This window comes from Spermophilus citellus (genome assembly GCF_964194105.1).
Source record: "Spermophilus citellus genome assembly, chromosome: 4".
NCBI classification, from domain to species: Eukaryota; Metazoa; Chordata; class Mammalia; order Rodentia; family Sciuridae; genus Spermophilus; species Spermophilus citellus.
This window is the reverse complement of record NC_138185.1, coordinates 177,570,342-177,585,675: the sequence shown is the minus strand read 5'-3', so window position 1 is coordinate 177,585,675 and position 15,334 is coordinate 177,570,342. Positions and strand designations below refer to the sequence as shown.

General features: G+C 32.2%; 1 protein-coding gene across 3 annotated transcripts in view; it reads left to right on the top strand.

Annotated features, from left to right (window-relative positions):
- The window catches only part of MIA2 (MIA SH3 domain ER export factor 2), a gene marked incomplete at its 5' end in the record, with an annotated part of 115,047 nt that overhangs the window by 39,278 nt on the left and 60,435 nt on the right, over window positions 1-15,334 (top strand). For all 3 annotated transcript variants that reach the window (XM_081291704.1, XM_081291705.1, XM_081291706.1), the window contains 7 exons: window positions 391-412; window positions 537-625; window positions 7,857-7,928; window positions 10,110-10,220; window positions 10,833-10,904; window positions 11,595-11,699; window positions 13,680-13,802. In XM_081291704.1, the coding sequence (XP_081147830.1) occupies window positions 391-412; window positions 537-625; window positions 7,857-7,928; window positions 10,110-10,220; window positions 10,833-10,904; window positions 11,595-11,699; window positions 13,680-13,802 (594 nt within the window). The remainder of the gene's footprint in view (window positions 1-390; window positions 413-536; window positions 626-7,856; window positions 7,929-10,109; window positions 10,221-10,832; window positions 10,905-11,594; window positions 11,700-13,679; window positions 13,803-15,334) is intronic.

The following is a 15,334-nucleotide window of genomic DNA, read 5'->3' as shown; positions in this document are numbered from 1 at the left end:
TCTGTATCCATTCTGCCAAACCTTGTCTTTTAAATTGGCTCTTTTCATTTCATGTCTATACATGTTCTGTAGGTGACCTAAGTTCCTTTTTGTCTTTTCTACTTGGTTATGTTACCTCAGCCCTAAGAGTGCTGCTTTCTCATTATTCAAGAGAGAAAAAGCTTTTTCCAAAAAAGAAAAAAAAAAATTGGTTTGTGGTTTCTTTAATTAGGGAGACTTTAATATGTAGCATTTTCTTTTTTCATTGGAAGTAGAACTCTTTTGGCTAACTCATGTTTATAGTAAGGCAAGAAAACTGTTATTTTTAAGTTGGTAGTAGAAATTAAATAAATTAGATTTATTTGAATGTATGCTTGTTTTAATATGATTTTTGTTAAAAATTTGTTTCAGATTAGAAGCCGGCTTTACATAGGTAAGCTAATTTTTCTATTTTAGATCCCATCATTTGTTGAGTATAATTTAAAAACTTATAATAAATAATTCATTCATAATAATATTGACCTTTATTTTTTTGTTTTTTTTGTTTTTTTTTAAAGGAAGAGAAAAAAAGCTTGCTCTAAAACTTTCTGGACTAATTAAAGAAAAATGTGAACTACTTGAAAAAGTTAGCCTTGTTCAAAAAGAGGTAAGACATTTTTGGAAAATAACATTTATGTTAGAGTCATAGTACTGACTTTCTTTTTTGATACTGGGGACTGAACTTAGGGGTGCTTTACTATTGAACCACATCCTTAGTCCTTTTTATTTTGAGACAGGTTCTTGATAATTTGCTGGCTTTGAACTTGCAATCCTCCTGCTTCAGCCTACTAAATCACTGGGATTATGGGCATGTGCCACTCATGAAACTTTCTGTTTTTCAATGTATCTACTTCTATGTAAATTTAAGATTAGTAATGCTCTATTTGCAAAGTATGAGAGTTCTGTTGTTCCTCAACTTTAGTGCTTAACCCATCATATTAATTTTGGCCATTATATTAGGTGTGTAGTGTTTTCTTACTGTTGATTGAATTTGTATTTCTCTGCCTAATGAGAGTGAGTGCATTTTTATATATTTTTTTGGCCATTTTGATATTCTTTTTGTGAATTTGTCTTCAGGTCTTTTTCATGTTTTAAAAGGAATTGTTGTCTTCATCCTTTTTTTTTTATGTAGGAGTTTTTCTATATCTCAGATACAAGTTCTTTGTTAGATATATGAACTGCAAATATCTTCTTCCACTCTGGCTTACCTTATTTCAAATGTGCCTTGGAAAGCAGAAATTCTTAATTAGTATAAACTAATTTGTCGGTTATTTATTTGTGATAACTGCGTTTTGTTTCCTGATGAAAGAAATTTTTGTCTACCTGAGGGTATAAAGATACTTTTTTGGTGTTATCTTTTAGAAACTTAATGGTTTTTCTTTTTCTTTTCTTTTTTTTTTTTTTGTCTTTGTATTAGTTTGTTAGGGCTACTGTCATAAAATATCACAGACTTAGGGACTTAAATAGCAGAAATTTATTTTCTCACAGATCTGGAGATAGGAGTCCAAGTTTAAGGTATTGACTCATTTGATGTCTTTTGTGACCTCTCCCTGGCTTGTAGATGACTGCCTTCTTGCTGTATCTTTATGTGGAATGGGCATACACATATTTCTGGTATCTCTGCATCCAATGGTCTTTTCTTATAAGGACACCATTCGTATTGGATGAGGACCCATTCCAACAGCTTCATTTTAACTTAATCACAATTTTAAAGGCTCTGTCTCCAAAAATGAAGTTATATTCAAAGTACTGTGGATTCGAGTTTCAACATAGGAATTTGTGGAGGACACAATGCAACCCATAACAGTTTTTGTTTTTTGGGATACTGTGAATTGAACTCAGGGGTACTTGACCACTGAGTTACATCCCCAGCCCCATTTTGTATTTTATTTAGAGACAGGGTCTCACCGAGTTGCTTAGTGCCTTGCTGTTGCTGAGGCTGGCTTTGAACTGGTAATCCTCTTGCCACAGCGCCTGAGCCACTGGGATTATAGGTGTGCATCACCACAGCCAGCCTATAACAGTTTTTAATCCATCTGGAATTGAATCCATGATGATGTAATGGGAAGAATATGTCAATAGTAAATTTTTATATGGATATCACACTAATTATTGACATTTATTTATTGATTGATTTTTAAAATATTTTTTAGTTGTAAATAGATCTTTTATTTATTTATTTATTTATGTATTTATTTATATGTGGTACTGAGGATCGAACCCAGGGCCTCACACATGCCAGGCAAGTACTCTACCACTGAGCCACAACTCCAGCCATAATTATTGACATTTATTGAAAAGACTTTTTTCTGTTGTTTTATAATGTCATCTTAAATCAAGTGACTGAATATTTGTGAGATTATTTCTATAATATCTTATGTTCTGTTGGTCTTTTTAAAAACTTTTATACCAATACTATACTTTTTTGATTACTATAATTTTATAACCAGCCTTGTTATCAGGCAAGGTAAACCTACAAGTTTGTTGTTCTTCAGAATTTTCTTGGCTCTCATGACAGTCTTTCTATATACATTTAAAATCTTTCATGTGCGCGTACACACACACACACACACACACACACACACACACATGCATGCACTCAACCTGCTAAGAGTTTGGATTCTGTTGGGTGTATAGATCAATTTTTAGAAATAATTGACATTTTTATAATGTTGAGTTCTTATCCCTGGTGGTACATTCTTCTATTTATTATGTCTTTTAAAATTCTCTCAGCTGGGTGTGGTGGCACATGCCCAATTCCAACAGCTTGAGAGGATGAGGCAGGAGGATTGCAAGTTTGAGGTTAGCCTTAGTAATAGGAATTAGGAAGGCCCTAAGCAACTTAGCAAGACCCTGTCACAAAATACAAGATAAAAAGGTCTGGGGATATAGCTCAGTGATAAAACACCCCTGGGTTCAATTCCCAGTACCCCCACCCCCCAAAAAATTGTTTTACAAATTTTTGATTTATGGTCTTGAATATCTTTTCTTATATTTATTCCCAGGTATTCTTTTTTTTTTTTTTTAAACAGCTTTATTGGGATACAATTACATAACATAAAATTTACCCATTTAAAGAATATAAATGAATGGCTTTTAGTATATTCACAGAGTTGTGCATTCATCATAGCAATCAACTTTCAAACATTTTTATTACCCCAAAAAGAAACTATGAGCCCTTTAGTTATCACTCTTCACCCAGTCTGACCCATGCCAAAGTCATGGATAATTTCTATTTCTATAGATTGGCCTATTCTGGACATTTAAGTGGAATTATATAACATATGGTTCTTTGTGATTTTCTCTTAGAATGATGTTAAATACAGATGCAACAATTCAACTCCTAAGTGTATACCCAAAGGAAATGTTTCATTTATATTATAGCATGTATCAGAATTAATTTATTTTTTGTCAGATATTTATACCACAATTTATATATCCATTTGTCAATTGATGAACATTTAGGGTTATTTCCACTTTTGGTGTTATAAATAGTAATGCTTACTATATTCATGTACAAGTTTTTGTGTGAACGTACAAAAGAATTACTAGTTTTTCACAGTGGCTGTACCACTTTACATTCCCATCAGTAGTTTGTGAGTTTTTTGACTTTTGTATACCTTTCCCAATACTTGTTGTTGTATTTTTTTTATTACAGTTCTACTGGGTATTAATTGATATCTCATTGTGGTTTCGATTTGCATTTCCCTGATGGCTAATAATCATCTTACTATAGCTTACTGGCCATTTGTGTATCTTTTCTAGAGAAAATTTTGTTCACTTCTTTGCCTGGTTTTTAATTGGGTTGTCTATTAAAACTTCTGTCTTTATGTATTCTGGATATAAAGCTTATCAGATATATGATTAACAAATATTTTCTCTCTTGGGAGTTGTTTCCTCACTTTCTTAATGTTGGTATACTATGAAGCATAAAAGTTAAAATTTGATGATGCTCAGTTGATCTTTTTTTTTTTTCCTTTTCTGTGCTTTTGGTAGCAGGTATATGTAATGACTGCTTAATACAGGATCAAAAGACTTACACTTGTTTCCTTCTAGAAGTTTTGTAGACTTCTTATGTTTTAAGTCTGATCCATTTTGAATTGATGTTTATATATAGTGTGAGGTTTTGTATGTTGATTTTATATTCTACCACTTCATTGAATTCATTTATTAGAAACTATAGTTTTTTGGTGGAGTCTTTGGAATTTTTCTACAGGTATGATCATGTCATCTGCAAATAGAGATAATTCTATGTCTTCTCATCTAATTTAGGTAACTTTTATTCTTTTTTATTTGTTGTTGTTCAAGTGTGTTTGGTAGAACTCTTCTAGGTCTGTTGACTGAAAGTGGTGAGAGTGAATATCCTTGCCTTGTACCCAGGATCTTTGAGGAAAAGTTTTCAGTTTTTCCTGATTATGTTAGCTGTGAGTTTTTCATAAATGGCCTTTATTATGTTAAGGAACTTTCCTTCTATAATTAACTGTTAAAGAGTTTTTTCAAGAAAGAATTTTGTATGGGCTGGGGCTGTAGCTCAGTGGCAGAGCACTTGCCTAGCTTTTGTGAGGTACTGGGTTCGACCCTTAACACCACATAAGAATAAAAACAAATAAAATAAAGGCATTCTGTCCATCAACAACTACATTTTTTTTTTTAAAGACAAGATATTGTACTATGTCAAATGCTTTTCTCTGTCAGTTGTTATCATCATGTAATTGTCCTTCAGTATGTTAAGGTGATGCATCACATTGATTGATTTACATATGTTAAACTAGCCTTGCATGCTGGGGATAAATCCTACAAGATCATGATGTATAGTCTTTTTTTTTTTTTTTTTTTTTTTAGTACTGGGAATTGAACCCAGCAGTGCTTTACACTGAGCTATATCCCAGCCCTTTTTTAAAATTTTGAGATAGGGTCTCCTAAGTTGCCAGGCTGTCCTTGAACTTGGAATCCTTCTATCTTAGCTTCCCAAATGAATAATGTATAAGTTTTTTGATGAGTTGTATTTTATTGAGGATTTTTGCTTTAAAGCTTATTTTTTGTAATTTTTTTTCACATTAATGTTTAACAGAAATATTGATCTGCAGTTTTCTTTTTCTTTTGGTGTCTTTATCTTGCTTAGGTATCAAGGTGATGCTGGCTTCTTAAAATGTGTTAGAAAGTATTCCCTCTAACTGTGTTTGAGAAGAGTTGAAGTATTGGTCTTAATTCTTTGTTTGAAAATTTGTTTGAATTCTGCCACAAAGCAGCCTGGTCCAGGACTTATCTTAGATGGGAGATCAGATTACTTTAATAACAGATTGAGATGTGTAGGAGCTATATCTCAGTTCAAAAGATTAGTCTGTTTCTGGTTTAAGCTTTAATAAGATAGTCAGTTTTAGCTGGGTGAAGGTGGTATATGCCTGTAATCCTAGTGACTTGGGAGCCAAGACAGGAGGATCACGAGTTCAAAACCAGCTTTAGCAACTTAGCGAGGCACTAAACAACTCAGGGAGACCATCTCTAAATAAAATATAAGAAATGGCTGGGGTTGTGGTTTAGGAGTTAAGTGCCTCTGGGTTAAATCTCTGGTACCCAAACCAAACAAACAAAAAAACCCAGTTTTGATTAGTATCGGTTTCCTAATAAATACCACTCTAACAAATTACTACAAACTTAGTGATGTAAAGCAACAAAAATTTTTTCTAATTCTGGAGGTCAGAACTATAAAACTCTTGTTTTGGGCTAAAATAAAGATTTAGCAAGTCTGTTTTCTTATGCAGGCTCCCAGAGAGAATTTATTCCTTACTTCTTCCAGATTCTAGAGGCTGTAGTGATTTCTTGGGCTCATAGCTGCATCACCCTGATCTCTGCTTCTATCTTTACATACTTCTAAAGATACTTGTTAGAGGGAATAATAGACATCTTATATAAAAATATACTTTTAAAATAAATCTTTGGATAATCTTCAGTACAACCTTGCCATTAGACTTTTCATCTCCTTTTTAGTTGCCTGCCCTCTTTGTTTTTGGTGCTAGGGATTGAAGCTAGGGCCCTCTGCATGTTAATAAGCACATGATCTACCAGTGAGCTACATATACCCTCAACCCCCTTGCCTCTTGCCTTGGATATATTGGGCTTATCAGAATATTACTGGTTACTCCTATCTCAAGATCCTTAACTTAATTGTACCTGGAAATACTGAGGATTAGTACTTAAACATCTTAGGAGAGGTTATTATTCAGTGAAGGGACAGGGTCCTATCCTGACACCTGAGTTCTATGGCTCATCCTACTCAGCAGGTCCTAAATTCTGCATTTTATCTTCTCAGCTTCTGCTTTTCATGATCTCTTTGCTCAGTTTCCCACCTGTCAGCCTTTACTTTTTGGGGAAAAAGAATTGTCAAATGCTGAATTTGTCTTTCTGGGAATTCCCTCTTCTCTCATATTATTTTCACAGTTTTAAGTAGTCTTTGAAGCCATCAGACAGATCCTGTTTCTTTTTTGTCCAGTTCTTCTTAGCAGAAAGACTGATTTAAAATAGCCTAGTTTTCAATTTAATCTCTTTTTAAAAAACAGTGAATAAGTGCACTTCGTCAGATTTTATAATATTGTTTATTTTATTGTCCTTATTTTTCATTTATTCATGACAATCCTCTTATGTTCTAAAGATTTTGCCTTCCTTACTTGCTTTATTTGTCTTATTCTATGAATTTAAAGTGAACATTTCTGATGGCCAGCTACTATAAATTTCTCTTTATTGAAAAGACCTAAAAAGACTTGTTAGAGGGAATAATAGACATCTTATATAAAAATATACTTTTTGAATAAATCCTTGGATCATCTTCAGTACAACCTTGCCATTATACTTTTCACCTCTTTTTAAATAAAGAATGATCATATGAGTTACAGCCTTATGTTTTTTGAGAAGCAGACTTTGAACAGTTTTCCTAGTCTTTAACATTTTTTTTGCAGTATAGGGGATTGAACCCAGGACCTCTTGCATGCTAGGCAAGTGCTCTACCACTAAACTTCATCCTGAGCCTTTCTTTCCTAGTCTTAAGGGCGAAGTTCTGCCATATATTGCCCAAGTGAATGATTTGTGATAACGTTAGCTGCCCTGGCTTTGTTTGTTACAGTGGTCAGATTTGAAGAACTTAAAAGCTGAGTAAATCCAAGTGAATTTAACATACGTGAGGAAATAGATGCTGTCTGCTTCTTAGACATCTGTCTAGATAAAATCTGGTATAATATTTTTATTTTTATTTTTATTTTTTTATTTTTTTTTATAAATTGAAATCCATTGCAATTTTATTGAAGCAATAATTTAACCAAAGAGAAAATCATTAGAAATTTTGTTATTTTAAGTGAAGGTATTAGTCTCAATAACTATTTTTTTTGGTACTCAGCTGTATAATATTTATTTATTTATTTATTTTTATTATTGGTTGTTCAAAACATTACAAAGCTCATGACATATCATCTTCCATACATTTGATTCAAGTGGGTTATGAACTCCTATTTTTTACCCCAAATACAAGTTGCAGAATCACATCGGTTACACATCCACATTTTTACATAATACCATATTAATGACTGTTGTATTTTGCTACCTTTCTTATCCCCTACTATCCCCCCTCCCCTTCCCTCTCATTTTCCCTCTCTACCCCATCTGCTGTTGTTTAATTCTCTCCCTTGTTTTTTTTCCCCCCCTTTCTCCTCACAAACTCTTATATGTTATTTTGTGTAACAATGAGGGTCTCCTTCCATTTCCATACGGTTTCCCTTTTCTCTCCCTTTCTCCCACCCCACTCGTCTCTGTTTAATGTTAGCTTTTACTTATGTGTTGCCTTATTTCAGTATGAAGGCTTAGAGTCATCTTTAAAGGATGCCAGTTTTGAGAAGGAGTCAACAGAAGCACAAAGTTTGGAGGTAAAAAAGAAAAAGAAAATTTAAAACATTGGGGTAAAGGGTTCTTACTAAATAACTTGAACTTTAAAAATAATAGAGCTTCTCAAAACTTAAGTATTTCAAAGAAATGTGAATGAATATCTCCAAATGCCAAAGCTTAAAGAATTAAAAAAATTAGACGTAGGTAGCATAAAATACTTTAAAAATTTGAGCCTTTGATGCTTAACTTGTTTTTAGTGAGGAATAGTCAGTTATTGGAATCTAGAACTGTACAGAAGTTTTTATTCTTCATTGCTAAGAAACACATTAAAGTAACTATTCCTACAGATTTAGGATTCGCTGGAAATAATACATTATGTAAATTGCCTTTACTTCATCCAGGATAGTAGAAGTTAACTAGAATTAGGCCAATGTAAGTAGTGGGGAACTAGTAAATGTTTAACAACCACTCTCTGAAGAGCATTTACTGAGTTTTATGTATAAATATTCCCACTGTGGCCAATTTTAGGCTATCAATATGATCTCACTGAATAACACGTTTTGAAGAGATTTACATAGTTGACTTTCCTGAGCCAGGTGTGATTCAGTTATTCATAAAGAAGGAAAATATGGTAATTTAGCTAAACTAGGACAGATTCAGGCCTTAATGCTGTTAAGAGATGAAGGTGTTGTATTAAGTGAAGTAGTAGAGAGGGACAGTAGAGGAAGCCTGTTTCTGATAATGTAAAGGTAGAAAGCAGTAGACCTTGTACCTTTGACATATATGTTCAGTCCAGGTTGGCAGTTCTCAGTCACTAATGTCTGTTCTTAGAAAGTTATATGTCATGATTCAGAATTTCCTTGTTAGAGCCACAAGGAATTTATAAATTGAATTCCCAAATAAAACAAATTTCTTGGTTTTCTCTTTCTTCAGTTGTTACCTTTTAATATCCAATAACCACTGAAATTGTATTTTATTTGTTGACCCTGTTTTAAATTCTGTCCCAGTAGTAATTTATTAGTTTGATAAATAAAAAGAATTTTAGAAGACTTTAAGCACGGTAACAGAACAAAAAATGGGTAGTAAAGACATTTACTTAAGTTGGGTGATATTGTGAATAAAATAAAATATACCAATTTGTTGTCAAGGCATGAATTTATATAACTTAGTAGTAAAATTTGTTGAGTTTTTAACTGAAAGAAATAAATTTTGGGAAAGTTTCTCAAATTTAGTATTTTTTTTTTTGGTGGTGGTGGGGGGATTGAACCTAGGGTCTTGTGCATGCAAGGCAAGCACTCTACCAATTGAGCTATCTCCCCAACCCCTCAAATTTAGTAATTTTTTAAATAAGTATTTTTCAGGAGTAGCCATCATAATTGAGTATACACTATATATAATGTGATATAATTTGTGGAAAGTTTGATGATTATAGATAAAAATCAAACAAATAAAGTAATTTTGATTCAAGTTAGATTTCCTATAATAAAATTGTCAAATTGGGTAAATATATAAAACAAGTTTTTTAATAACAGTAGTATCTTTAGATTTGTTATTTTTATTTATTTATTTTTTTAAAAAAAAGTTTGAAGGCTCACAAATATCAGAGGTATGTTTATTATAGCATTTAAAATCCACTTGAAATAATCTAGTGACTAATCACTTTAAATCAAAGAGGCTATAGAAAATATGTCATAATTCAATGGGGGAATATTATAATTAAGCAATCTTGATTGGTTTTGAAGTTTATTTTTAAAATTTTCTCTTTTTGTGTGCAGTTCTAGGGATAAAACTTAGGGCCTCATACATGCTAGGCAAGCACTCTATCTATCACTGATCTTTTCTTATTGGACCTGTTTTTCCTTAATGTGCTTTAGGGCAGAGGTTGGCAAACTGCTAGGATTTTCCACCTGTTTTTGTAAATGAAGTTTTATTGAAACACAGCCATGTTTGTTCATTTAGGTATTGTCTTTGTTTCTTATTAACAGTGACATACATAGTTGAGTATTTATGACAGACTACATGTTCTACAAACCTGAAATATTTACTCTCTATTTACAGAAGTTGTTTGCTGACCACTGATATAATTTCTCTATTTTAATATTATAAAAATGAGCAAATATATAAATTACATATGTAATATGTACATGTTTGTCTATACTGGTCTGATTTACCTTAACCAAAAATTCATGAGTTTGTCTTATAAAGTTGATTTTCTGTTTTAGGCAACATATGAAAAGCTGGATAGGTCCAAATCTAAACTTGAGGATGAAATACTCTTTCTAGAAAAAGAGCTAAAAGAAGAGAAATCTAAACATTCTGAACAGGATGAATTGGTAAGGCTTTCATATTTGAGGAGAAAATAAGAAAAAGACAGTTATTGTTTTAAAAATTAATCCAATATTGCTAAAATATTACAAGTACTATAAAAAGTGCAAAGAATACAGAAGAGCAAAAATTTCCAGATCTACTCTTTTTACTTCCTAGATGTTATTTTAAATTTTTTGCATGTTCCAATAGAAATTTTCTATGTGCATTCTGTAAGTAACTCATACATATTTCAAGTTGAATCATTACATGCCTGGTGGGTATTTTTATTACTTAAATAAAAGATATATTAAGAACATTATGACTTTCTGTTTAAAATATGGCTTAAGGAAAATTTTGATGTGGTGAGATTATTTAATAAGATGATGTAATATTGATGGATTTACTTGAGCCTGTGTAAGTGTTACAAAATATTGAATTTGAGTTTAGATACTGTTGTTATGGAATGATGGTATAAAATCCCTACCAGCATATGGTAAATAAACTGAGGAACTTCTAAATTTGAGCCCTTACTTATAAAACAAAAACAGTAGATTAACAATAAACCTAATATATATGAAATCTTTGAAACTGAACGGGTTTAGTAAATACTTATTTGTTGAATGATACTGTCTTTACAGATGGCAGATATATCAAAAAGGATACAGTCCCTAGAAGATGAATCAAAATCTCTCAAATCACAAATAGCTGAAGTAAGTTGAATTAGTCTAACAGTCTATTGCTTATGAAAATCACTGTAATTTTATTGTTACTTTTATTATTAAGAATTAAGATACTATACTAGGATTTGAGATATGGGGAATCTTAATCTATTTTTATTTACGTGAGATACTTCAGAGAAGTTCATTTTTTACTGGGCAATTGAATGTGAATAGCACATGTGGATACAAAAGTGTCCAGGGGGTTTAAATTTTAGTAGGGGAGACACAGATTGTTAACAAAATTTGTTGCATAGTACCTAGTTTACAGACTATTAAATCATTTGTTCATGTCACATGGCAAATTAGTGGCACAACCAGGACTATACACCTGATTCTACTTTTTTTTTTTTTTTTTAAGAGAGAGGGAGAGAGAGAGAGAGAGAGAGAGAGAGAGAGAGAGAGAGAGAGAGAGAGAGAATATGAGAATTTATTTATTTTTTAGTTTTCGGCAGACACAACATCTTTGTTTGTGTGTGGTGCTGAGGATCGAATCCAGGCCGCTACCTCTTGAGCCATATCCCCAGCCCCCTGATTCTACTTTAATGTTTTTCCTGTAATACTATGCTGCCTTGGGCATGTTTTTGCCTTTGTTTAAATTCCATGTTCTAGAGAGAAATGTGTAAAGATAAGCTGTTATGTTAAACTAATTGTTAGAAACTAAATAATTTTTGTTTTACTTAGGCTAAAACAACCTTCAAAATATATCAAATGAATGAAGAACGACTTAAGGTAGTAATAAAAGAGGCTTTGAATGAAAATTCCCAACTTCAGGAAGGTCAGAAACAGGTTTGTACTCTGTAAAGACTCTTTAGCTCAAGAATATATAATCATAAATTTTCTGGGAATACTTATGACTTACTCATCCTAGGAGCAAGAGTGGGCTTTTTTTTTTTTTTTTTTTTTGGAGAGCACAGGAGCAGGACAATCTCTGTTGCTTACTTTGTTGTTTCTTTTGCATAGAATACTAAAGTGTATACTTCAGTCACCTTCTTTTTCCAGGAATGAAAGTAAACTGGGGTATTTAGCATTTTGGTAAACACAGAAAATAGCATTTAACACCCACTCCTCAAAGCTAGCATGCAGGGCAGGGTGCAGAGAATACCAATCAGGATTATTGAAGTTATCAGTTGGGGACTTAAGGATGGAAGGAGTTCTGGTGGTAGAATAAATTAGGATTTAGCTTTTATTCTCTTCTTCATATAGACATATACAGTCCCATACATTCACTTATATTTCCTACTCTTTGTTTTCCTAATAAAGTTAATAGTTTTTCAGTGAGAAAAATTTTAGGGGTTATTGTGATTCTCTCAATCTGGTATACCCTTATTATATATTCCATTTTTATCCAACATTTATTTTACCTGTAGTTAATAATGGTTTTGTTTCCTGTAATATCTACCTGTAATCCACTGTCTTCTAGGGTTGTGAATTTCTTATTTATGCTTTCAAATGCCTTGGTTAACTTGTTTATTTCACTTTCTTTCTAGAAGCAATTTGTCCTGGGGCCTTGTATTCTCATGGTTCAATAATAACTTGTTCTGTAGATCTGTTAGGCTTCTGTTGTCCTTAAATTTCACTTTCCTTCCATTCTGAGGATTCCACCTCTTTTTCCTGTGCTATACCTAAGACTAACTCTTTTGTAGTTAATTCTTTTGATTAGCTTCTTGAGAAAGAGGTATAGAAGGTAGTGTTTTTAGACCTTGCATACCTGAAAATATCTTGTTTTTCTCTATTACTGATATTTTTATAGCATCTGACTTGCAATTATTTTTCCACAAAATCTTGTCATTATTATTCCATTGGCTTTACTGTCCATTGTTGCATTTGAGAAGTTAAATGCTGTATGGATTATGGTACATGTTTTTGTTACCTTTTCTTCCCTGGAAGATTTTAGTAACTTTTCTTTGTTTCCAGTTCTCTGAAATTACATGACTATGTGCCTTGGTGTGTGTTGTTTTATACATTGTGTTGGATCCTTTCAGTTTGGTTTGATTTGGAAACTCCTCTTGATTCAGTTCTGGGAAATTTACTTAAATTATTCCATATTTTTTTGGGCATAATTTCTTTAATAATGACTTGAAAACATCTTCTTTTTCATCTTTATGTAACTTTTGTTCATTTTTTTTTCTAATCTTTTTTACTTGTAAGGATTTTTTTTTGGTTTGCTTTTGCTTTTTTTTTAATCTTGCTGAGGATTTTGAAGGTTTTCTTAAATATTTTTCATTTCCCTGAATTGCCTTGTTAACTTTGAGTTTCTTTATTTTGTGTTTTGGCCTATATCTTATCTAAAAGATTCTCTTTACAGATATTTGGAGATTTATGGCTGTTTTCTTGTTTGAGATGCCTTCTAAATCTAATTGGAAGTACCACATTTGTCACCCAGGGTCTTTTCTATAGCGTGATCTGGCTGGGGTGTTTCCAATTAGAGGATCTCTAGGATCTCAAGGCCCTAGGTTCATTCCTCAGTGCTAGATGGAAAAGGTAAGGAGGAGACCAAATATAATGGCTATGTACATGTCAGAAAGCCTTCTATTTGATATGAATTTATTTTGTAAATCAGTTGAATGTGTAAATTGTCTCTTATTTTGTCTTACTCCTATTTTGAAAGTTCTTTGAAATTAGGAGCCATATCTTTCTTTCTTTTTTAAGTAGCAGTACTGCCTTCTTAATATTTTTAAATATATACCCAAATATATAAATAAGTGCATCTACCCATAAGCTTGATGAGGTGAAGTTGAATTTCTTTGTTGTTTTTTTCAATTTCAGCTTTTGCAAGAAGCTGAAGTGTGGAAAGAACAAGTGAGTGACCTTAATAAACAGAAAATTACATTTGAAGAATCTAAAGTACATGCAGAACAAGTTCTAAATGATAAAGAAAATCACATTAAGGTAAATGGCTCTCATCAATTTTAGTGACTGAGCTGGCTAGACTTTTATACTAACTCTGAAATTTGAAAACTTTTGTTTTTAGCCACTTTTGATTATGTATTTGGCCAGATTTCAAAATGCTATTTGAAGATCTTTGTAATATATATCAACATATATGTCTATGTCCTTTTCCTTTTGTCTCTGCAGTGTTTAAGCATAAGTATTTCATAAAGAAAAAGAATAATGTTTTTTGCCTTTCTAGGTTTCCATCTGCTTTTGATGGTAAGAAGATGTTAGAGTTTGAGAAATTAGGCAGATAGTTAATTTTTTTTTTTATTGCTTGTGTACCTTTAATACTTACTGGTGTTTTGTATTTTTACAGAGATGAAGAATTTTAAAGAGTAGATTTACTTTCAACTTGACTCTAATCATAGTAATAGAGTAATTGATATTACTCTGTTGACTTTTTCTTATTCCTTGTTCTCCCTACTGCTAACCCCTTTCCCCTGTGTATATTCTTTTAAATCTTATGTTTTCAATCTATAAACAAATCCTCAAGTGTGAATATCAAGAAATGAAATGTAAAACTGACCATTTTATAATTTGCATAGTAAAATGGATGTTGTCATAATGAAAGCTATACATTTATGATATTTATGTTGCTACTAAGAATTTTTTCAAGATTCTGATTTTGGAGTTTTATTCTTAATTTGGTATATAGTTGGCCCACGTGTCTGTGGGTGTCACATCTGTAGACTGAAAAAATTACAGATTAAAAGCATTAAAAAACAGTATCTGTACTGAATAATATACAGATTTTTCCTTGTCATTATTCCCTAAACAGTACAGTGTAACAACTATTTATATAGCACTTGCATTGTATTAGGTGTTATAAATAATATAGAGATGATTGAAAGTATACAAGCAGCTGAGCGTGGTGGTACACACCTTCAATCACAGAGGCATGTGAGGCTGAGGCAGGAGGATTGCAAATTCAAGGCCAACCTCAGCAATTTAGTGAGGAAGTAAACAACTTAGACTATCTTAAAATAGAAGGGGCTGGAAATGTAGTTCAATGGTAAGAAATCACCTCTGGGTTTAATTCCCAGCACTCCCAACCCCTCAAAAAAAGTATACAGGCAGATGTACATAGGTTATATGCAAATTCTTTGCCATTTTATATAAGGGACTTAAGTGTGTATGAATTTTGGTATCTGGATTGAGTGTGTCCTTGAACCAGTCCCATTTGGATATGGAGAGATGACTCTACTAATATTTTCCCCCTAAACTTATTGTACTTAAAGAGTTTATAGGGTGAAAATTTTAGAGCAGAGTAGATTTTTAGGTGGGCTTTTCCAGAGAAATACTAGGCACAGTCATTTGGTTATCTGTAGTGTTAGAAAATCTTTCTTTGTTCAAGAAAGTTAAAGTACTCTTAGAAAACTTTTGAGTGTTCTCATATAAATTCTCCTTTTTATCTTTTTAAAATTTCAGTTGAACTCCTCAGGTTGTTTACTTAAATAAATCAAGTGGAAATCTATGATCTTTTTGTG